The 25,911-nt window shown below is 38.8% G+C and overlaps 1 protein-coding gene across 4 annotated transcripts in view; it reads left to right on the top strand.

The window, feature by feature from the left end:
• rerea (arginine-glutamic acid dipeptide (RE) repeats a) overlaps nucleotides 1-25,911 on the top strand; it is a 619,674-nt gene that overhangs the window by 492,856 nt on the left and 100,907 nt on the right. For all 4 annotated transcript variants that reach the window (XM_059952295.1, XM_059952297.1, XM_059952298.1 and 1 more), the window contains one exon: nucleotides 3,766-3,846. In XM_059952295.1, coding sequence (XP_059808278.1) covers nucleotides 3,766-3,846 — 81 coding nt within the window. The remainder of the gene's footprint in view (nucleotides 1-3,765; nucleotides 3,847-25,911) is intronic.

Here is a 25,911-nt window from a genome sequence, read left to right on the forward strand (position 1 = left end):
AGAGGGATCCCACAAACAACTAAAAGCCACATGGATTATGAACTAGATTTTGCTGATGACTAAAAAGTTTGTCGTGCTCACCTTATTGTTGAAGACTGCCTGACCCACATCTGTAAAATGAAGTACAATATTAATGATTATTCTTTTATCATTTATTTAAAATTTAATTAACCTCACAAACATTTAAATAAGGAATGATTGAAAAAATACTCTCCTGTGATTAACTGCAGAGTTAATGGGGGAAGATCTTTGGAAAATGTAAAAGCACATTAATCCTTCCAGTTCTCGCTGCCTTGTTACTGAAGATATACGATAATTATTCTTAAAAGCTGCTTGTCAATCTTAGGAGCACTGTTCATTGTACCAGCATATTTTGTACTGTAGGTCAGCAGCATAAAATTAATTTTGCAAAAATGTTGCTTTAGTGTGTCATTTTCTACTTAAAAATGGGCAACTACATCATTTAAGTTCCTTTTGCATTTTTGGGCATTATTGATTTGAAATACAGTTATCTAAATGGGGAAGGAAAGTAATCTTGTGAAAATCTCATTGGCATTAACCTGAATAATAAAGGCTGTGCATTTAAGTATGCAGTGAGAATAAAAATCAATCTCAACAGGAAAAATAACACATTCTACAGTTACCAATTAATCAACAATAACAAAAAGTATTATTTTATATTTATGTTAATTAAGCAACTTTCATGCATTGAATTACTCATGAACTGTATTTCCTGTTGTGTAGTAGCACTCTGCAGCTGCCAACTCCTGAAACAGCTATTTGTTGTATTATTTTTGACATACTAAATATGTATTACCTCCATTACTGCAGACTAGTGACAGAGAGCTTTGTTATAATCACAGTCTGACATTGAATAACCATACCTTATAATAAAAAATGCCTTATAAATATAATTGTGTGCACAATATTGTTTGGTGCTGCACTTGGATTGATAAAGTAGTTATCCAAACTTTACTGAGGCCTTTAACTCTGACAGAGTGTATAAAAGACAAAGCTATGAATGTTTTTGCATGCTGGAAATGCTACTGCAGGGGTAAAACTTTAAATTTCAGCTTTAAATCCACAATTAATAGCTTATTTTATAGTATATTTTACCAAGAGCATAATTAAAGTACAATATAGTTCCTGCATCATGAATATTCTGTTTGTGTGCTGGGAGTAAAATTTAGTAATTAACTGACTATAAAGAAAATTTATTTTACATTAATTGACATAACAACTTTCATATAAAATATGTCAGTGATATATAATAAATAATTTCTGAAGTGGAGTTTCGTAGTGATGAACATTCTGCATAGTTGTCCTTACAGCTATAAGCAGACATTCACGTGAGTTTCTTCAGATACAATACAGGACACTTAAAGAAGGGCGGCTTGAAAGACTCGCCACATGAGTTCTTCTGAAAAGCCGTGTACAGTATCTTGTTTCTGCAATTATAATAGGTAGTTATTGCCTTGATTACAGCTTTAACAGTTCGCAAACAAAGATTTTACTTTGACAATGTGAATGTCATCAGATGAGTTAACTATGAACAGATGCATTTAAAAAAGCTCAAAGGTTTTTTTTGCTACTTCCATTTGCTCCTCTTCTCAAGGTGGAAAAGGATATGGTGCTTTGGCCTGACTTTCAGGTTGTCAGAGTAGTAAAAAAGAACTTGTGCTGTTTTAAGTACTTTCACAATCTCAAGAAATCCCAAAATGCTTCATATCCCATTAAATGAATTTATAAGAATTGTCACTGTACAGTAGGAAGTGCAAAAGCCAATTGGTACACAGTGAGATCCCACAAAAAAACATTGGTTAGTTTTTATTATTGATGATGGTTGAGAAAGAAATATTGCCCAGAGTGGAAGGCACACTCCCTGTCATGGGATTATTTAATTTTGTCTGACAGAGCTGACTGGCTTCTGTTGTCCCACCCAAATGACTGCCCTTCAAAAGTACTATATTTCCTCAGTACTCCGCGATGAGAGCTTCCTGTTTTTTCAGGTTTAATATCACAGATATATGTCATGCAGTTTGTTGTTTTGTGGCATCAGTATATTGCAATATATAATAATTTAAAAGCTATATATGCCAATAATAAATAAATAAATGTATATAAACAAATTAAATAATTAATACAAAAAGGGAGCAATAACAAAAATATTTAGTTAGTGTACATGGGTTCATTGTCCATTCAGAAATATGACAGCAGAGGGGAAGAAGCTGTTCCTAAAACACTGAGTGTGTGCCTTCAGGCTCTTGTACAACCACCTTGATGGTTGCAACGAGAAAATGGTATGTCTTGGGTAATCGGATGCTACCTTTTGAGCATCTCCTTTTTGAAGATGTCATCAGTGCTGACGTATTTGAAGATGTTGATGCCGAGTGCAGGTTAACCTTTTACTATGATAAAAGGCATTTAATATCTTCGGCTAGATTTACCGGGTGGAGATCCATGCAGGATCTTAGGGAATCATTCTGTAGTTTTACTTGTTCTTTAGAGATGTCCAGTGTTAATCGCGCACCATCCTCATTTGGACCTGTAAATTTGCCTTTGAGCCATTAGTGGGACCATGCTGTTCACTTCTGTTTGCTTTTTTGCCACAGTCATAGAGCACCACAGCACAGAAACAGGCCTTTGGCCTATCTGGTTCATACTGAACTAGTCCCATTGACCTGCACCTGGACCATAACCCTCCGTACCCCTCCCATCCATGTACCCATCGGAATTTCTCTTAAATGTTAAAATCAAACCCACATCCACTGGTAGCTCATTCCACACTCTCACCACCCTTTTGATGGAATAAATGCCAAAATTGTTCACTTTAAAGATTGAACATTAATCTTTTGATTATTTCAGGCATTCAGTCATCAGTTTTCTTGAATGGCAGTGAACATTATTAATCTGCAAAAAAGAGTCAATTCTGCAAGCATTATTTTCATGTTTAAATTTTTCTTATTTAATTGGCAAAATAATTGATTTGGTCATATCCATTCTGAAAACTGATGCTAAATTCACACTAAACTTAATGTCCATTCATCCTGTGGCTAGAATGTCAAACCTTTCAGCCGACTTGTCAAAGTACAGCTTCGTGAATGGATTTGTGCAGCTTTCTGCTTGCTAGTTAACCGCTGGTTAATTAGATTACAGTACTTATTAGATTACAGTACTTGCAGTACTTGCTAAAAACGATTTGACAACATTGCTACTTTGGTGAGATATTACTCTGCTGCTTGGAATATGTACTGCAAATAATTCTGTGCTGTTGGAAACCACTGATCCATGCCAGGTTTTATGTCTGACCGGAGACGAGAGCGTCTAGCAAAGGGATCACATGTAAACCATCCCCTTTGTAGTGTAAGACCAGAGTGACAAGGTACTTCTCGCTTGTATGCTCTCCCTCTGCCACTTACTGACGGCACACTGACATTACCAGAGACAGAAGAGGAATAAAAAAGGTCCTTCGCTCTTTCCTTTTTTTTGCTTTAATTGTCATGGATTGCTGGAGTCAAGCCAAGCCCTGAAGTGCAAGCCTTTGCTGTGCTGAGCTGTGTGTGTGTGTTGTCTGTATTATGTAGGGTGCCTCCAGTCTGAGTGATCAGTGGCTCGTAAAGAAAAAAGGAGCTGTGTGCAGTACACATTTCCGCCATCTTCCTTGCCTTCCCCTAGTGAATTTCTGCTTTCTCCCTCGTTGTCGAGCCAAAGCCGAGCTCTGTTTCCCTGTCTCCCCTGTTGATCGCCCTTGTTCTGTCCCCACAGAAACGCTTCATCAAAGGACTGAGGCAGTACGGCAAGAACTTCTTCAGAATTCGCAAAGAGTTGCTACCAAATAAGGAGACGGTGAGTGTTTTTTTCATTATCTGTCTGTTTAATTGATCTGTGTTGGTTTCTGGTAATCTGCTGTTCGATTGGTTGTTTTCCCCCCACTGATGTGCTTTCAAAACTTGTGGCGATCGGAAGGGACGCAGCTTATCAGCAGAAGTGATTTGAAGTTGCAGTTTTATATTCTTCATTAGTAATGTGTTTCTGGTCGTCTGGAAGATTCCGTTAGTACATCGCAGGTGCCATTTCTTCTTGTAGTGGCAAAGAATTGTTGAAATGTACCTCCCTGTTGCAGCCGCGGAGAGATTTTTTCGTTAAAACTGTGGTGCAAAGTACAGTTTTTAAGCTGCAAACAGTTTCATTTACTGCCGTTAGTTTTTTGTTCATCGTCGTCCTCCCCCCACCCCGCCTCTGCTTGTGTACTATTGTGTTTTTTTTTCCGTCAGCGACTGGTGTACAAACTCGACCTTCCCGCAGCTCATCTTCCCCCCTCTCCAAAATGTCCCTTTTCTTCTGTTTTGTTCAATCTTCAGGCAGTCTCGCTGATGGCTTCATGTCAGATACACTATCTTAACTTCTGACAAGCCAACCAGCTAATCATTCGCAGCTTGTGGTGGCTTTGAATGAGCAAAGGGATGGGGGGGGGGGGGGAGTAGTTGAGGGTTAAAGGTCGACGCCTCTTGTTTATAGTGTGAAGTAAATCAGGCATCAAACAAGTGGTCGTTTGCTTTAAGGCAATTATGCCAGGAGAAAGGTTCCTGGTGGGTAACATGCATAAACAGGTTTTGTATTCCGCCACCTTTGTTCTCAATTGTGCATGAAATCAAACAAACCCACTTATGAACATCTCCCTTGTTGGGTTCTGAGCTGTGTAAATGTTTTTATGTTCAACGTCAAGGGTTCCCATTGATTCTCAGATTTGCATTTTCCATTTGTGTAACCTACTACCACCTCGCAGTTTATGCATGTTTGAAGCAATGTTTTTCCTGTGCTATAATCAATCTCCGTACAGTCACATTTTTAAAAAATAGTACTTAAACCATTTATTCAGTTAGTTTAGCAGTTAACCCTTCAAGAGAAGAATATCCCCAGGAGGGGTCAAGGGTTAAAATAAGATTGAAATATGGAATAAATTTAATGGTCTGGTGGATCTTTGTACTCTATGATTAATGTTTCTGGTCATCTTTTAATAAATCGTGGAAGGCAACACAGTGACCTGTTTACTGTTTCTTTTTTACAAGTGAAAATGTCGGGTTGGTTTAAAGAATTTTTAAAAATTGCTTGATAAATCCTTTTATGCCCTTTGGCTCAAAATTTTGAGCATTTCCCTCAGGCCTCATGGTGAGTACAAGGGTCATTGGCAGCTCCAGCACTGAAAACACCAAATATATCTGACCTCTAAATGTCAATTCATGCACCAAAAAGATTTTTTAAAAAACTTCTATTTCCTCTGTTTCTTTTTCCCCCTTTTTCCTCATCTCCAATTTCACTAGCCTCAGCTTTCTGAGGTTTCATTCTGTTTGACCAGTCATAGTTTCTTATTGAGGCATTGGCCTGGAAACGCACATCTGTACAAAAGGAGGGTGCTGTTTATTTTTTAGAATTAAATTACCCATCTGCTTTGCTAAAAATTTTTGGCAATAGTCTTTGATCTTTTGTAACAAATTGATCATTATAGAAGATATGGAAAACAAGCTTTTCAGTGTACCTTGGTACATGTGTCAGTAACAAACCAATCTACCGATTTACACTTGAGTAACACACACAAAATACTGCAGGAACTCAACAAATCAGGCAGCATGTATGGAGGGGAATAAACGGTCAATGTTTCAAGTTGAGACCCTTTATCAGGATTGGAAAGGAAGGGGGAAGAAGCCAGAATAAGAAAATGGCTTGAGAGAAAGGAGCACAAGCTGGTAGTTGATAGGTTAAACCAGGTGAGGGGGAGGTGGGTGAGTGAGAAAGGATTTGAAGTGAGAAGCTAAGAAGTAATAGGTGGGAGATGTAAAGGGCTGAAGAAATAGCAATCTGATAGAAGACAAGAGTGGGCCAAGGAAGAAAAGGAAGGAAGAGGGGGCTTTATGTTTATGTTTGATTTTTTTTGTCTATCTTTTTAAAGTCAAGGCCAAATATTGTTCCTTCTTTAGCATATTTAATCTTAAGTAAGCAGATAAAAATAATTAATGAAGTTATGAAAATACTCAGTTGTTCAGGCAGCAATAGTGAACGGAGTAACGTTTATGATGCTAGGTCATTAGAGCCAACCTGAAATATCTGCCCTGATTCTGTCTCTGCAGATGGTACCTAGTCTGCTGAGTATTTCCAGAAATTTTTTCAGATTTCCAGCATCTGAAGTATTAGCTTCTGTGATTTTTGTATCAAATAAAATGGCGAGCCTTTGTTGATTTATATTGCATCTGTGTCTGTGTTCTGTGAACACAATTTAGAGCAGGTCTATCAGCAGCACACGGTCTGGGTACTGCATGCATAACACCACTGAAACTGTTCATGTTTGTGTTAAGTGAAGTAAATGATTATTCATTTCGTATCACAGATCCTCCAGCCTCCCCATTTTTCTCCTCCCCACCCAATTATATATTCAACTCAGTTTAGCTAGTGTTGGAGAATAAGTGCAAAGACTTGAGAGCTATAAATTGAGAACTGAAGTTGAGGGGCAGTGCTGTGAGGGGTTGTCAAATGGGAATCACCTGCCAAATTTCAAAGTTCAAAGTAAATTTATTATCAAAGTCCATGTATGTCACCGTATACTACCCTCAGATTCATTTTCTTATGGGCATTCACAACAAGTACGAAGAGACATAATAGAATCAATGAAAACCTGTATACAACAAGACAACAATGTGTAAAAGACAACAAACTGTGCACATATGTACAAAAAGAAAAAAATTCAAACAAAATAATAATAAATAAATAAGCAATAATTATCGATAAGTGGAGATGGAAGAGTCCTTGAAAGTAAGTCCATGTGTTTTGGGAACATTTTAGTGATGGGATAAGTGAAGTTATCCACTCTGGTTCAACAGCTTGATGGTTTAGGGTAATAACTATTCTTGAAGCTGGTGGTATGGGTCCTGAGGCTCCTGTACTTCCTTCCTGATGTTTAGATTAATATGAAACATGTTTTGATAAAAACAAAATTGATGCCCATGTAAGTGAGTAGAGATGTTTTCCTGATTTTTCTGAGAACAGGGAATCCATAAGACTTCGGAACAGATGTGTGCCTTTCGGCCCATCAAGTCTGCTCAGCCATTCCGTCTCCTTTAATCCCATTCTCCTTCCTTTTCCCCGTAACCTTTGACACCCTTACTAATCTAGAACCTGTCAACCCCCGCTTTAGATACGTATATACTATCCAATGACTTGTCTGCACAACCATCTGTGGCAATGAATTCCACAAATTCAACACCCTCTGGCTAACGAAGTTCCTTTTCTTCTCAGCTCTAAATGGATGTCCCTCTGTTCTGAGGCTGTGTCCTCTGGTCCTATAGTCCCCCACTATAGGAAACATCCTCTCCATATCCACTCTGTCTTAGCTTTTCAATATTCAATAGGTTTCAGTGAGATCCTGCCTCATTCTTCTATACTCCAGTGAGTACTGTCCCAGAGACAACAAACCCTCCTCATAAATTAACCCTTTCATTCCTGAGATCATTGTCATGAACCTTTGCTGGACTATCTTCTTAGATAAGGGGCCCAAAACTGCTCAACGTATTCAAGTGTGGTTTGATCAATGCCTTATAGAGCCTCAGCATTACATCGTTACTTTAGTATTCCAGCCCTCTCAATATGAATAATTCCTTCCATTCATCCTGACTAAAACTATTTTTCAAGTGTATGTCAATCAAATGGTCCTACCTTTGGTCATTACCCATTATTCTTCACCATCTGGTTTGTGCAGTAAAATGTACAGAACAACCATTACTGACCAATACCCATTTGTCAGGGAAACCTGGGTGTGCTTTTGCGTCACACTTCCTTGCTAAGAACCTCGTTCTGGGAGGTGCAATCCTTAATCCATGTACCATAAACTACATAGCTGTTAATGCTATACATATTAATGAACAAAGTGTTTAATATTAAATATTAAAGTTAAATTTCATAATTATATGATATTGGATTTTGGAATTCGCAAAAATGAAATGTAATATTGGATTTCATGCCATTAATGTTTAGTGATCCTGTAAGTACATCTGCTTAATAGCTTATTTTTCTTTCTTCCATTTTCTGTCAGTTTTCCTGAGTATGGAGAGATGCAAAATCTTCAGATCTGTCACAAAGTCTAAAAGTTTTTTTTGCCTTTCTGACATGAAATTTGTTTAGGAAATTAAAGGCTATATGGTACCTAACCATTTGGGATGGATGTTAACGGAAGGACCTGACCTGCCATGGCCATTGTACAAGCTTTCCCCCTCCATTATGCACCACACACCAGACTCACCCACCCACACTGGCTCTGTTTCCCCAAAGGCTTTATGTTTATACAGTAAGAATTTTGTCCCCACTACAGTAATCCCTTCTTTATTTTTAAGAACGATGGTAAAGTAGCTTATTCTTGATAGAAACTGTTCAATTTATCTATAATTATAGCTTTATCAAATATGTAACTAATGAATGACAAGCTCAGAAAGGGAAAACTAGAAGACTAAATGGGAACAGAAGCAGACAATGAAATAAGCAGAGAGAGATATTCTTCCTATTAAATCACCCTTATTTAAAGTAACTGCAGGGAATAAAGTTGTTGCTAAAATGTTGAGTGTCTGCTTTCAGGCACTTGTACCTCCTTTCTTGGTAGCAATGAGAAGAGGATATGTCCTTGGTGGTGAGGGTTTTAATGATGGATGCTGCCTTCTTGAGGCATTGCCTTTTGAGGATGTCCTCAATGGTGGGGAGGCAAATGCCCATGATGGAACTGGTTCAGTTAACAACCCTCTGCAGCTTTTTTCCTGTCCTGTGTATTGGTGGCTCCATATCAGATGATGATACAACCAGTCAGAAGGCTCTCCATGGTACATTGGCAGAAATTTGTGAGATCCTTTGGTGATGTAGCAACTATCTTCAAACATGTAATGAAATATAGGCTCTAGTGTGTCTTCTTTCTAATTGTATCAATATGTTGGGCCCAAGATAGATTCTTTGAGAAGTTGCTGCCTAGGAAATTGAAATTGTTCACTTTTTCCCCTGCTGACCCCTTACTGAGAACTAGTGTGTGTTCTCCTGACTTCCCCTTCCTGAAGTCCAGAATCAGTTCCTTGCTTTTACCAACATTGAATGATGGTGGCCACTTTATAACATCTTATTAAAGATAAGTGTTTTACCTTTGGTTAAAAAAATGGAAGTAGAATGTTAACCTGGAATAATTGGCCTGTATTGTCATTGGACAGGCTAAACTTGCATCCTCTGGAAAGTAGAAGGATGAGAGGGAACATGATTGAAGCCCTGAATGCTACTGACAGGGCATTTGTAGAGAGCATGCTTCCTCTTATGGAAGAATCTTAAGCAAGGTGTCACTGTTTAAAAATATTAAAAACAAGAGATTCTGTTCCATCATGAACATACAAATTAAGAGAAGGAAAGAAGTCATTTGGCACCATTAAATAAGATTTGGAAATTCAGAGCAACCTTCACAAAATACTTGAGGAACCCAGCAGCCACCTGTGTTAAAAATAATAAGCCACCTGTTTAAGGTCAAGTTGAGGCAAAATTCTTTCCATGAGAGCATCAAGAGTCCTTGAAACACTCTTCCTAAATTTCAATGGTAGCAGAATTTGGGTATTTTTAAGACAAGAGGTAGATAAGTAGTTGCTAAGTAGAGATGTTAAAAGTTATCATAAATGTATGGCAATATAGAACTGAGGCAGTCAAGTCAACCGTGATCTTATTAGATAGTGCCAAATGACTTTCTCTGGCTCCTAATTTGTCTATTCATAATGTCAGAAATAGAATATGAATGTGATGACAAGAATTCAAATTGTTTTCTTCTGTTTGTTAAAAGATTTTACTGGATAATGTAGTGTACTTGACCTTTATATTTTAATCTTTCATCATTTATATATGGAAAATCATGAGTAATTATAGTTTTAAAGTATACAGGGGTGATGATGAATAAGGGGTCTAACTTTACAAGGACATGAAGTCATAATCCAAACCCATCTTTCAATTCTGCATAATTCCTTAGTAAATTTCAAAATGCAGCCCTCTGGCAGGATGGTTTAATGATGGTGTGAAAGGGTGACTTCAGGAGTTTATAGCTGTGTTCATGATTACAATATAATCATTTACAGTGGAGAAAAGTAGTTGTAAAGAGCATACAGGTATAAATAATAGTTTCTTATTTATTACTCAAACATAATACCCTGCAATTAGCAGTATTAATGACAGCAGATTGTCGGCTTCGATCATTGCATTACATCTGAACAATAAAACTGAACACTTAAGTTAAGAAAGCAAGAAATTGTTGTCACTGACCCACTGCTCCACAAGGCTACAAATGTAGAATTATTGGTATGGCTAAAAATTCAGATTTTTTTTTTGCTGTAATAACTGTTGTGAATGCAATGCCTTTTTAAATGAGATGTATCTGAACTTTTAATGCTATGCTAAGTCTATATGAGCAGCATTCTAGCCTGAGAAACTTCCATTTAATTTGAATGCACATGCATTATTTTTAAATTCTATGTTACCATTCCATTTTAATCAGGGTTCTAATTTTCCTCTAAAAGAAATGGTCCATGAACCTATAAACACCGCCTCAATATTTTGCTTTTGTTTAACACTTAAAAAAAATGTTATTGTTGTCTTCTTTTTCTTAAGCTTATCACCCCACTGGAGCATAGACTGCCAATAGCAGATCACCAGTGTCCTCTAACCTGGGCCAGTCTTTCACATTGTCCCCAGGTGTAGCCATCTTAGGGTTCTTCCTCTCCCAGGGATGAGGACTTTGCAGTTTCTGTTGGCATTTCTGCAGCTCTGGGTTTTTACAGGGTGGGTGTGCTAGCTCCATGCTCAACCCTCCTCCTTTCACATTCAGGCTTGGGACCGTCCATTGTGGAGTTCTTTCTAAATGTAACAATGTAATTTTTAATATATTGCACTATACTGCTCCTGCATTACAACAAATTTCATCACATGTGTCAGTGATAATAAACCTGATACTGATTCTGAAGTGTTTAAGAAGAACTGAGCCTCTTTACTTCCTGTTTTGTTGGCCATCAGCAATGTTCTATCTATCTTCTGCTCAGCTAGCTTGTTGACGTTGCTCTTGCTAGAACACTTAGTTACCTAAGGAAGGTTCCAGACAGCTGCATGCCAGCAAAGGTTTCTGCACAGCTTTACAATGAGCATTTTGCTAATAACTAGAAATTATGGAGCATGGCAGCGTAACATTTGCACCATGCTATTACAGCTTGGGCATTCTAAGGTTCAATTCCAGTGCCATCTGTAAGGAGTTTGTACGTTCTCCCCATGAACCTTGTGAGTTTCCTCCCACGGACCAAAGGTGTACAGGTTGGTAGGTTAATTAGTCATTGTAAATTGTCCCGTGCTCAGACTAGGGTTAAAATAGGTGGTATGCTGGGTGGCATAGGTCTTTGGGCCAGAAGGCCAGTTCCACTCTGAATCCCTAAGTAAAAAGTTTTTAAAAATAATAAATAGATAGGTAAATAAATATTCAATGCAGTAGAGAAACCTCATTATATATTAATCCATGAGCAGTGTCACAAGTGTTCAATATGTGTTAACTTGAAATGATAAGCATGGCAAGTCCATTTTATTCCGTGGGCAGATAATTGATTTTTACCTGTGAGCATTGTATTACAATTTTTACTGTAACATTGATATGAAAAACATTTATTTTAATGTCTGTTTCTGTTACCATGGTGCTTGACAAGGTCGATACATGGATATATAAACTAAATAGCAATTCAATAGTTTCCATCATGTACAACAGTGTAATTTTGGTTCTGGTTTTCTGAGCTCGATCGATTATTCATTAATTTTTCTCTCACAACAGATGAAATTTGTTTCATCATGTAATTTCTAACTTTTCTCATAAATATTGTAGTGTTTGAGCTATGTATCTTATATTTGCAACAGTGCATTCAGAACCCAACCTAATGACATTCCATCCAGATAAACTACATGGGCATGAGCAACACACGCAAAATGCTGGAGAAACATGGCAGGTCAGGTATGGAAATGAATAAACAGGCTATGTTTCAGGCCAAGACCCTTCATCAGGACTGGAAAGGAAGAGGGAAGAAGCCAGAATAAAGCCATGAAGAAGCTGGAAGATTTTAGCTGCTTCTCCATTCCTTTCCAGTCCTGATGAAGGGTCTCATCGTGAAGTATTGATTGTTTATTCATTTCCATAAATGCTACCTGACCTGCTGAGTTCCTCCGGCAGTTTGTGTGTGTTATTCTGGGCTTATAAATTGAAGTATCTTATCCTGGATCTTTCCTGCATAAAGTAGATTATGCTATTAAAATGCAGACAAACAAAATGAGTGACAAACTTCCCAAATCCCTTTTTTGCTACTATCATCATGAAGAGAAAATCTGCCCATAATGTTAAAAGTAGGCAAAGCAATTGAAGCATTAACGTTATTGTCTTTCACTGCCTAACAGCAAGATAGGTTGAATATGAAAACAACAGCAGATTTTTTTTACTCTATGTACAAAGAATAATTTTTGTGGTTTGATATGTTGCAGTGAACAAGGGTGAAGCTGGTTATGTTGCATTCCCATTAATTTCTCTTCTATTGGCATGTTTTAGCTGTCTTCATTCCACACATACACAGATTTATTTGCATATATTGAGATGGGAAGAAACGAGATTCTGCAGATGCTGGAAATCCACACACAATATACAGGAAGAACTCGGGTAGTCAGGCAGCATCCATAGAGACAAATAAACAGTCGAAGTTTTGGATTAAGACCCTTCATTGGGCCAGTTACAATAAATGGTCTCAGCCCACATCGTTGACTCTTTATTTCTTTCCATTGATGCTGCCTGACCTGTTTGGTTCCTCCAGCATTTTGCATGTGATGCTCTGGATTTCCAGCATCTGCACAATCTCTTGTGTTTCCATTTCAACATTGTGTATGTGTTACTCTTGAGATGGAAACCTCTTTCCAAAAAATTTCCATGAAAAGTTTGCTTTTAATATAGTTCGATAGTAATAAGATCATTTATCTAACTCTGGGCTTTCCAATTGTTTTTATGCTGTGGACCAATACCATTGAGCAAGTGGTCCATGGACCCCAGGTTGGGAACTCCTGGTTTAAGTGGTTGTAGGCCAAGCATTTCTTACACAACCATGCTGTTTCTTGCAAGGGCTATTGAACTAGCCTGATTTTTTTCTATGCTGGCTGTGTATCACTGTTTAAATGCGCTTAATTTCCATTTATTTCAACATCTTTAAAAGAATGTTTTACTTCTGCAGATGTAACGAACACATTCACTTAAGTTGCTTGTAAATCAAATGGTGTGTTTTTATTTTAAATGTAGATTTTCAAATTTTACTCAGCTTTATCATTAAAAAGCTTCAGTAGTTAAGTCCATCAAATGCAACACTTGCATATAGAATGAATATTTGTGCTATAGTGCTCTATATGATTGCAGTGATAGAGATTGATGAGCCAGCCTCAGTATCAAACTGCATTTGAGAAACCAGATGTCTTCATGTTGCTTATAGAAATTGCTTATACGAAGAAGTGCTTTAACTGGTAATATTGGATTATTGTCTTTTTACAAAGCCAATCTTGATCATCTTACCATGATACAGAGTATTCATATGTCAACCAGCCATAGTGGCAACTTTGTTAGGTACTGTTGTAGCCCATCCACCTCAAGGTTCAATGTGTTGTGCTTTCAGAATGCTCTTCTGCACGCCACTGTAGTAACGCGTGGTTATTTGAGTTACTGTCACCTTCCTGTCAGCTTGAAGCAGTCTGGCTGTTTTCCTCTGACCGCTCATTCACAAGGTTCTTTTTCCCACAGAACTTCTGCCCACTGGATGTTTTTTGTTTCTTACACCATTCTTTGTAAACTCTAGAGCATATTGTGTACGAAAATTCCTGGAGGTCAGCAATTTATGAGATACTCAAACTACTAAATAAAGTGGCTACTGATTGACCATAAGGCAGAGGAGCAGAATTAGGCCATTTGGCCCATTGAGTCTGCTCTGCCATTTCATCATGGCTGATTTGTTATATCTCTCTCTATCCCATTCTTCTGCCTGCCTTCTCTCCCAAACCTTTGACACCCTTATTGATCAAGAAACTATCGACCTTCTTAAGTGGACCCAGTGATTTGGCCTGCACTGTCATCTGTGGCAACGAATTCCACAGCAACACACACAAAATGCTGAGTACCACAGCAGGCCAGGCAGCATCTATGAAAAAGAGAATAGTGAACTTTTTGGGTTGAGATCCTTCATCAACACAGGAGAAAAAAAGACGAGGCCTCAGAGTTAGAAGATGGGGTGAGGGGGTGATAGGTGAACCCAGGAGGGGGAGGGGTGAAGTAAACAGCTGGGAAATTAATTTGTGAAAGAGATGTAGGACAATCTGTGACAGTAGAGGAGGTCATGGACTGATCTCAGGATGAGGCTTTTCATTCCAGAGCGAAGGAGATTATCTCCTTCTTCAAAGAAAGGGGTTCCTTTCTTTGCACCATCAATGCTACCCTCAACCACATCTCTTCCATTTCATGCATGTCTACCCTCACCTCATCCTCCCGCCACCTCACCAGGGATAGGGTTCTTCTTCCCTCACCTACCACCCTACCAGCCTCCATATCCAGCACATAATTCTCTGTACCTTCTGCCATCTCCAAAAGGATCCCACCACCAAGAACATCCCCCTCCCCCAGCCACCAACTTTCTGCTTTCTGCAGGGATTGTTCCCAACACGACTCCCTTGTCCATTTTTCCCTCCCCACTGATCTCCCTCCTGGCATTTATCCTTGCAAGCAGAACAAGTGCTACACCTGACCCATTACTTCCTCCCTCACTACAATTCATGGTTCCAAACTGTCCTTCCAGGTGAGGTGACAGCTTCTTTTGTGGTCATCAACTGTTTCTGGCGCTCCTGATGTGTCCTGCTGCATATCGTTGAGACCTGGCGTAGATTGGGAGACTGCTTCGCCAAGCAGCTACGTTCTGTCTGACATGTCAGTCCATGGCTGCCTCTTCTGTTGCAATGAGGCCACACTCAGGTTGGAGGAGCAACACTTCATCTTCTGTCTGAGTAGCCTCCAACCTGATGGGCATGAACATTGATTTCTTGAACTTCAGTAATGTCCCCCGCCCCCTGCCCCATCGTTCTCCATTCCCTTTTCCCTTTCTCACTTTACCTGCCCATCACCTCCCTCTGGTGCTCCTCCCCCTTTTCTTTATTCCATGTCCTCTCCTATCATATTTCCCTTTCTCCAGGCCTGTCTCTTGTTCACCAAACAACTTCCCTTCTCTTTTCTTCACCCCTCCCTGGTTTCATCTATCACCTTGCGTTTCTTCCTCCCCTCCCCTCACCGTCTACCTCTGACTCATCTTTTTTCCTCCAGTCCTGATGAAGTGTCTCGGCCCAAAACATTGACTATTCACTTTTCCATAGATGCTGCCTGACCTGCTCAGTTCCTCCAGCATTTTGTGTGTGTTGCTTGGATTTCCAGTATTTACAGATTTTCTCTTGTTTTTGAAGAAATTCCATAGATTCACCACCCCTTGGCTAAAGAATATTTTCCTGATCTCTGTTCTAAATGGTTGTCCATTAATTCTAAGGCTGTGCCTGCTGGTCCTAGATTCACTTACTATAGGAAACATCCTCTCCACATGCATTTTATCCAGACCTTTCAATATTCAATAGGTTTCAATGTGAACCCTTCATTCTTCTTAACTCCAGTGAGTACAGGTCTAGAGTCATCAAACACTCCTCATACGTTAACCCTTTCATTTTCAGGATCACTCTCATCAACCTCCTCTGGACCCTCTCCAATGCAAGCACATCTTTTCTTAGTTAAGGGACTGGAAACTGCTCACAATACTCCCAAGCGCAATCTGACCAATGCCTTATAAAGCTTCAGCATCACGCCCTTGCTTTTGTATTCTAGTCCTCTCGAAAAGAATGCTAATATTGCATTTTTCAAAGGTTTCAAAGAAACATTTAATGTCAGAGAAATGTATACAATATACATCCTGAAATTATTTTTCTTTGCAAACATCCATGAAAACAGAGGAGTACTCCAAAGAATAACTGACAGTTAAATGTTACAACCCCAAAGCCCCCCTCAGTTACCCCCACACATGCAAAAGCAGCAGCAGAGCAACAACTGCTTCCTCCCCACCAGTAAAAAAGCATCACCCCCCCACACTCAAGCATGCAATTAAACATCAGTAAAGACACAGATTTGCAGTATCTCAAAGACTACTTGTTCACCCAGTCAATTTGACATACCACAGGCTCTCTCTCTCCCTAATAAGGAAAAAAAGGGTGTCCCTGTTTCACAGCAAGAGGGAGACATAACAAACAACTTGGTGATTAATGATGTTAAAAGTCTGTTGTGTTGCTTCTTCCGAGCTCTATGCCCAAAGAACTCAGGTCTCTGGGCGTGCGGCCAGCAGCCAGCTCGCTGCTTTCACCTCATGCCTCCCACGACACACTATATTTCCTGCAGAGGCACTGAACTTGACTCCGGCGCATCCAGAGCCACGAAGTCATGGAACCCTGAAGGTGCACTCGTCTTCTAGGCTGTGTCCTTGGCATATCGAATAGCGGCCAGTCGTGAGACCCTGAGTGTTGATCCCATTCCTGCAAAGAACCAAAGTCAGCATGTAACTCCAGATTACAAGCCTAGGGTATAGTCCATCTGGTCCAGGTGACTTAGGCTTCAGGATTCAGGCTTTTCAGCTTCCCAAGCGCCTTCTCTTTAGTTATAGCAATGACACCTACTTCTTGCCCCGGACACGCTCACATTTCTGGCCTTCTACTAGTATTTTCCACAGTGAAGACTGATATAATTATTGAGTTCCTACATCATTTCTTTGTTCCCATTGCTATCTCTCTAGCATAATTTTTCAATGATCTGATATCCACTCTCTTCTCTCTTTTACTCTTTATATATCCGAACAAAACTTTTTGTATTTTCTCTAATATGATTGGCTTGTTGATTTTTAAAAGCTTCCCAATCCGCTATCTTCTAACTAATATCTGCTATATTATATCCGCTCTCTTTAGGTTTTATGCTACCTTGACTTCCTTTGTCAGCCTCCCTTTAGAATACTTCTTCAGCTTTGGGAAGTACTTTTCCTACACCTTCTGAATTTCCCCCATAAACACCATTGCTGTTCTGCCAGCATCCCCACTGGTGTACCCTTGCAATCAACTTTGGCCAGCTCCTTTCTCATGCCTCTATAATTTCCTTTACTCCACTGTGATACTAATAATCAATTTTATCTTCTCCTTCTCAAACTGCAGGGTGAAATCTATTATATTATGATCACTGTCTCCTAAGGGTTCCTTTACCTTAAGCTTCCCAATCAATTCTGGGTTATTACATAACATCCAACAGAATTGCCATTACCCTAGTGGGCTCACCCACAAGCTGCTCTTTAAAAAAAAAACAGCTCCAAGGCTTTCTGCAAATTCCCTCTCTTGGGATCCAACACCAGCCGGATTTTCCTAATCTATTTGCATATTGAAATCCCCCATGATTATCGCAACACTGCCCTTTTTACATGCCTTTCCATCTCCCATTGTAATTTGTAGCCCCATCCTAGCCAATGTTCGGAGTCCTGTATATATCTACCATTAGGGTCTTCTTACCCTTGCAATTTCTTAACTCTACCCACAAGGATTCTGTATCTTCTGATCCGAGATCACCTCTCTCCAAGGATTTGATTTCATTTCTTACTAATAGAGCCACCTTAACCCCTCTGCCTACTAGCCCGTCCTTTTGATACAATATATATCCTTGGATGATAACCTCCAAGTGTTGAGTATTTAATATTTATAAGTTCAAAGTTTAAAGTAACATTTATTATCAGGGTAATGTTTCAGTAATATTTGAGTAGTCGTGTGTGTGTATAGATTAAGCATTCTTGTTCATTAAAATAATTCATTACAAGTTATATGTATAAATATGTGAATTCCATATGTCATGACACTACCACATGAAATGCATGCATCTCACTTATAGAGTAAACTTAGGCCTTGTATCTTTCGTCTTGGAATTAGTTGAATGCTTTGAAGTTGGAAAACGTAACGCCAAATATGATCATCTTTCATCCACGACTCAGACATATGCATGACATCATACCTGCCAATCTCTAACTGCGCCACAAGATTATCTACCTTATTCCTTAAACTATTTTCCATTCAAATATAACACTTTCAGTCCTGTATTCATCACCCTTTTTGATTTTGGCTCCCCGTTATACCATAACTCATCCCACTGACTGCAGTTTTTCCCTATTACCTGCCTGAGGGTATGTCAACCAGCTAGTAATATATGATCATTGTTAGCCTATTGTACTTTTTAACTATTTCAGCATGAGAGCGAAATTCAGTGCATACATTCGACAGCTGGATCAATGAATCAGTTTATGTTTTCTTTATTCCATGTGTAGATAAAAATGACTTGATAGTAACTGGGTGTGAAAGTGGACCAAGGCTGGAAACGTGGATAGGTCACTGTGGGGGATGGAGCCTAGTGTGTGTGAGGACCATGGGCTGCAAATGTGAACAGGTCTCACATATGGCAGAGCATGGATGTTTCAAGGCCTGGAGCCCCAGCTATGATCAGATGAGGTGGAGACGAGCATGTCCAGGATTAGCAGCTTTGCCTTTCTGCAGCAACCAGTACATCTCAGCTGAACAGTGGCTGTATTATAAAATTAATTTGCTTATATGCTTTTTAAAATAATTGGTAATTGGTCTATTACGTCATTCAATGAGATATAGTGGAAAGCTGTTGTTTCATGCCATCGAGTCAGTATAAAAGGAAAACAGAATAGAATACAGAAAATAGAGTTATAGCTGCAGAGAAGACTGTAGGTCTTCACAACATTGTAGGCCGAAGGGCCTGTTTATTCTATGTTCTATGAAATGTGGTGCAGGTAGACAGATAAAATGCGAGGACCTGACGAGGTAGATCGAGTCCACCTTTATTGTATAAAAGGTCTGGTCAAGAGTCTATTAACAGTTTTCATTGAATGTATGCATTAAAGCTGTCCTTGAGCCACTCTGGGCTTTGTATATTTTTCCTGATGAATGGGAAGAAGATGGGAGAATGACTGGCGTGGAGAGGGGGTCCCTGATTATGTTAGCTGCTTTCCCAAAGCAACAAGAAGTGCAGGATTGAGTCAGTGGAGGGAGGTTGTTTTATGATTGACTGGGCTGTGTTTATAACTCTCTGCAGTTTCTTACGGTTTTGGCAGAGAAGTTGTCATAACAAGCTGTGATGCATCCGGATAGGATGCTTGAGTGGTGCGTCTAATAATTACTGAGGGTCATTAGGGATCTTAGAAATTCTCTTAACCCTCTAAGCAAATAGAGTCACTGGTATGCTTACTTGGCTGGATGGGTGAAATTGTTGATTATTTCCATGTATTTTTCATATACTGTAATTCTGTATTTTTTCTTTTTTAAATAGAAGGTACAGTTTTATTATGTTAATACTTTGCATTAGTAGCTATAGAGGATTATGGGAACCTAGCAAAGAAAGGAGTTAAAACCATAGATTAGCCTGGATGATTTTAAGCAGGGCCAACTCGAGGATTGAAGTGACTCCTGCTCCTGTTTTCCTGTGTTCATGCTACGTAAGTTGCTTTGTAAAATTACATAATCAAAGGGTAGTATACAGTGTGTTAATTTAGATGCTCAAACATTGAAGTTTTTAATCAAAACAGTTCTGGTTTGAAAATTAGTGAATATCACTGGGTCTGAGTAATGTCTTTCCTGGCTGCCACTGAGCTGATTCAGTGTAAAGTGAATCAAAATCAGGTTTATTATCACTGACAAATAGTTGTTTTAAGGCAGCAGTACAGTGCAATCTGTAAAATATATAAATTACAATAAGAAATATATAAAGAAGTAAATAAGCAGTGCAAAAATAGGGCATCTTCTAGGTGATGGCAGTCTTTCATGATGAATGCAGCCATTTTGAAGCATTACATTTTGAAGATGCCGTCAGTGGTCGGGAGGCTGGTCGCCATGACAGAATTGGCTGAGTTTACAAGGTGAAGTTAGTCACCTGCATCACTTTGAACTTCAGGATCTTTGGGAAAGTTTATATTAAGATAATTAAAGAGATTGGTTTCATGACCAATCATTTTTTGATCAGCTTTATTTTATTAAAAAATAAATGTTGTGCTGTTTATTCACCATCGGAAATCTTGCCTCTGAATTACGTGCTGTACAAATATTGGATTGCCACTTTTTAATACAGTTAATATTGTCTTTAGGCACACCTTTAGTTTTTTTGTTAACCTTGTGCTGGTTAATGACATAACATTTTTGATTTGTAAAATGTAAACACTGTGGACCAATCAACAGATTGCAAAGCGCTCTGAGTGAAAGCTTTGTATAATCAGGTGTAGAACAGTATGGAAAGAATGATGTTTACAAGATATGTGAGCTGGAAATTTTGCTGGAGGCACATTTCAATGGAAAGATTAAGCTTTTATTTATGGAACAAAGTTATCAACAGACTACAACTTTACCAGGCCTTGGTGCTCCCAATTCCTAGCAGATGTAGTAATTGATTTGGGCATCCTCGAGAAGAGAAGGAAGCCGTAAGTTACATGGATTATTTAATGTTATTTCCTGAATAGTAAGTTTTTTCCTTTTCTTTCAATTTTTTTTCTCACTTTTCGTTGCTGGTTGTGAATCAGATTATTATTTATTTTGTCTCTGAATTCTCTGCTGTTAAATAGGCAACAAAAATTGTTGTTTGGAAATAAAAGTCAACTACAAAATTTAAGATCCTGGGAAATTAATTGTAAATTTTTATACTCTGGTACTTTATTGTTCTCAGTTTTGACTATAATAGTGTTTGAATACTGATTGACTAATTTGTGAGGTGTACAGAGTTAGATTAATCTTAGAGTAGGTTTTAAGGTCAGCACAACATATTAGGCCGAGGGGCCTGTACTATCTATAGTGTTCTATGTTCTATGACAAAACTCAATTATTTATTAGAAACAGGAATGCTTCAATTTTGATGAAATCCAGCCTAAAAAAAGTACTCGATGAATGCATTGAGAACTGTGCAAAGTGACCTCATTCTGAAATAACTCCTTCATAAAGTAAATCAGGTGAATGTGGACTAGGATAAATATGAGTAAGCAAGGATAGGAGACTGAGAAGCCCAGAACATTGTTTCAACAAGGCTTGATAAAATGTGTTCACCTCATTATATAATCATGGGCATAATTTTATTCTGTCATAAAATTTCCTGCATAAATGTAGTTTGTTCCAAACTGCAGAACCAGCTTTAGATTTACTCATCCTCTGCAATGGGGAAGTATAGCTGCATTATGTCCTGGTCTTGCAAGCTGCCCCCAGAACATGCTCGGGTGTGTTGGTTGTTTAATGCAAACAACACATTTCACTGTATGTTTTGATGTATACGTGATAAATAAACTTGAATCTCAATCTTGAACTCCTGATCTTGCTTCCCAGACAGCAACATGTGTTGATATCCAGCATCTGTAGAATCTCTTGTGTTTAGTGCTAGAATTGACTGCTTATATTCAAATTGCTATTTGTGGGCACTTTCTGGTGGAAATTGGATCCCACTTTTTCCATACTTCAATAGAGACTATTCTTCAAAAAATTTCTTTTTCTTCTTTGAGCATTTTATGATGCCCCAAGTCTAATGCTCTGGAAGAAAACACTATCCAAGACAAAACTTTCTTCTTCAAAGTTGTAAGATGCATTTAAAATACTTCTAATTGGATGCAAATGTACTGGGAATAGTCTTTTAAATATTTATCATAATGTTCAAAACAAATTTGTGATTAATAGGCTACATGATGCAACAACTTGGCTGTAAAATGTTATGGTTTTTTTAAAGTTCCGTGGTAGATTGAGCCATTCTGCAACAGGTCCAGTCCCATCGTCACCTATTAATGTTAATCATGTGCTTTGTGGTTGGTGTCATCAGGTTTTGACCGGAAATGCATAATTAACACAATTATTAAGCTATGCTATTGGCATAGAATTAGTTTACAAATTCTTTTGTGATGTCTTGCTAAATGAGGATATGGTCCTGAAAACAGTTAATTTAAAAAAACAAAATAAACTTTATTCACAGTTAAAAATTATTTACAAGAATAAACTGTTCCATGCCTTTCTGTTCTTTACATACATGATCAATGCTTTCCATACTGTTCAAGCACTGCTGCTACAATTTATAAAGTTGTGAGAGGCATAGATAGAGTGTCTAGCCAGTATCCTCTTCCAGGGGTGGTGGTGGAGGCAGATACAACCAAGACGTTTCAGAGTCTGTTAAGTAGGCACATGAATACATAGAGGATGGAGGGATGTAGGCCATGTGCAAGCAAAAGGTATTAAGTCTAATTAACTTCATTCATTTAGATCAATATTGACGGACAAAAGGCCTGTTTCTGTGTGCTATACTGCTCTGGCTTTTTTGTCGCCCTGTGTACCCAAATTGACAAATCAGATCTTTCATAAATATACCATTTTTTTGTTGGTGTTCTAATCTTCTGCCATCAAGCTCTTTTGTTTTTGTGGTTTGTGGTCCAAGCTATTACTGAGGTTATATCATTATCTCTTCTGACTCAACTGCTATAATGTGCACAATACCACTGATGTCTGTAGTGGTATCGAAAGAGATGTTGTCTCCTAACACTGCTGAAAGCAATGTGGTAGCTGCTGACTACAACCAGATCCCTTTCAAATACAGAGCTGAGGGCATTGAACACCTTTAGTGAAGTGTTGGGCAAACTGAATTTTCATGACGGTGTGTCCCTGCAATACAGACAGGAAGGCCCTACAATGGGTAGTCAAAACTGATCAACGCATTACTGGCACCAGCCTACCCACCATTAAAAAGTGGTGGAAGAAGGCCAGCACTACCATGAAGGATCCCACCCATCCTGCTTATGGGCTGTTTATCTGACTCCCATCAGAGAGGGGGCTACATGGGATCTACACCAGGACCACCAGACTCAAAATCAGTTACTTTCCTCAACAGTAAAGCTGATCAACTCCTCCACCTACTAACCCAACCATCCACGACCCCCACCACCACTACTTTATTATTTCCTGTCAGTCACCTTATGTACAGACACTCCTGTGCCTGGTGTCACTGAATGGACATGCAATCAGTCTATGTATAGAAGCTCGCTCATGTATTTATATTTATTATGTTTTTTTAATAATTGTGTTCTTTATCTTACTGTGTTTTTTTTTGTACTACATCAGATCTGGAGTAACAGTTATTTTGTTCATCTTTACGCTTGTGTACTGGAAATGGCATTAAACAATTTTTAATCTTGAATTTCTGCAGTACCAATCTGCATGGATTTTTGAAAACTGAAGATGGTTTACAGCTGAAATATCATGTTGTAGTTGTGCTTCTATGCTTATTGGAATGAGAAAGCATCATTCATGTGTCGTTAATTTCATAAGGCTTAAGAACAGAATTTGGACATTCAATCCATCACATCTGCCCTGACAAGACCATATGACAGTAGTACACCACAGGCAGATGGAGGGCCATTTTTGCAATGTATTGCACTTAATCACTAGAGCTCCTCGAACTTCACTTTCCAAACCATGAGCACTACCTTCAAAACTAAAGACAGCAAGCACACAGAAACCCAAAGACCATAAGACATAGGAGCTGATTTATTTTCCGTCTCAACCCCATTCTCTTGCCTCCTTCCTATAACCTTTGGTGTCCTTACTAATCAAGAACCTATTAACCTCTGCTTTAAATATCCCCAGTATTTTGGCTTTTACACCTGTCTGTGCCAATGAATTCCACAGATTCACCACTCTCTGGCTAAAGAAATTTCTCTTTTCAACTCTGTTATAAAGGGATGACCTTCTGTGCTGAAGCTGTGACCTCTCATCCTAGGCACTTCCACCATCAGAAGCATCCTTTCCCAACACTCTATCAAGGCCTTTCAGTATTCAATAGGTTTCAAAGAAATCCCCCCTCATTCTCCAGCATGTACAGGCCGAGAGGCATCAGATATTCCAGTATTGCCTTTGTTGCACTGAAACTGTTCACAATGAATGAGACAGTTTCCACAGAGCCAATAGATTTGGTGTATTGTGTAACTTGCCATTAGAAATTTATGGAATACAAATCACAAGTAGATCTATATACGGATATTACTTCCAATGGTATTTCTGAATCAGAGTGAGATATCTAATAATGGGTTTGATATCTGTAGTCAATTTTTTGTTGCACACATTGGCTGGATTTTCAGCCTTTAATATAATCTTTTCACAAAATTACTGGAGCAAATGGAGTAGACAGTTTGCTTGCTTGAGCTTATTAGGTCATGATTAATTTGCAAGTAAATATCATAGAGTAATTTAACTGCACCTTTCTTTGAGCTTTGTAGTGTAGCTGAAGAGCATAAATGGTTTATAATATAAGCATTACCCTCAACTAGTAGAAATGTTGATCACTAACTGCCTTATCAGCACAAACCTACACCCAGTGGCCACTTTATTGGGCTCTTCCTGTATCTAATAAAGTGGCTACTGAGTGTACATTCATGGTCTTCTGCTGCTGTAGCCCATCCACTTCAAGGTTTGACGTGATGTGCATTCAAAGATACTCTTCTGTACACCATTGTTGTATGCATGGTTATTTGAGTTACTATAAGTCATAACATTTGGAACAAAGTTAACCATTCCACCGATTGAGCCTGTTCCACTATTCAACAGGATCATGATTATTTAATATTCCCCAAGTCCACTTTCCTGTGCTTTCCTCACAGACTGATTTGCTTACTGATTAGAAATCGATCTCAGCTTAGTATGGAGGAGCAGTACTTCTGAGTAGCCTCTAACCTGATGACATGAGCATCAATTTCTCCAAATGCTGATAATTTCTCCTCCTGCTTCCCCTTCTCTCTTCTATTCCCCATTCTGATTTCTCTCTTACCCCTTCTCTTTTCCTCACCTGCCCGTCACCTTCCTCTGTTGCCTTCCCTTTCTCCCATGGTCCACTCTTCTCTCCTATCAGATCCTCCTTCTTCAACACTTCCACATATCACCTCCCAGCTTCTCAATTCCTTGCCTCGTCTCACCTATCATCTTCCAGCTTGTACTCCTTCCCCTCACCCCAACTTCTTATTCTGGCTTCTTCGCCCTTCCTTTCCAGTCCTTAATGGAGGGCTTGAGATCAAAATGTTGACTGTTATTCCCTTTGTAGATGCTGCCTGACATTCTAAGTGAATATTACTCTGGATTTCCAGTTTCTGAAGAGCCTCTTCTGTTTAGGATCAACCCAGGATCACACAGCTTTCTCTAGCAAGGAGTTTCAAAGACACAAGCCCACTGAGAATAGAAATTCCTCCCCATTTCATTCTTAAATATGTAATGCTTTATTTTGAAACAATCCCTCAGGTTTTGGATTCAACCAAGAGAAGAAACCTCCTTTCATCATTTCCCGTTCATTGTGCCCAATAACTCTTTAATGTTTCAATAGGGTAACTTAGTGGATTTTAGAAGACTGAGAAGTCATGTCACAGCATGCTTAAAATTACTTTGTAGGACATTCCGTTGTATCCAAGTGAGCTGTCACTGAACTGTCTCCAATGAAATAAATTTTCTTTAGTGCAGAGAGGGCAAAATTCTTACTGTATTTGATAAGATCTCACTGGTGCCTCATGCAACTGAGATACTCCAACTCGATTGACACAAGGGCCAATATTCCATTAGTGTACTATATTATCATATATGCCCTTGCTTTATTTGGCATCTGAAGCATGGTGACACTTGTAGAAAATAAATAAAACTGCGATATGAGTTGTAGAGTCATTGAAAGGGAGACTATAGGTTGTGGAAGCAGTTCAG

This window comes from Hypanus sabinus, chromosome 27 (genome assembly GCF_030144855.1).
Source record: "Hypanus sabinus isolate sHypSab1 chromosome 27, sHypSab1.hap1, whole genome shotgun sequence".
NCBI lineage: Eukaryota > Metazoa > Chordata > Chondrichthyes > Myliobatiformes > Dasyatidae > Hypanus > Hypanus sabinus.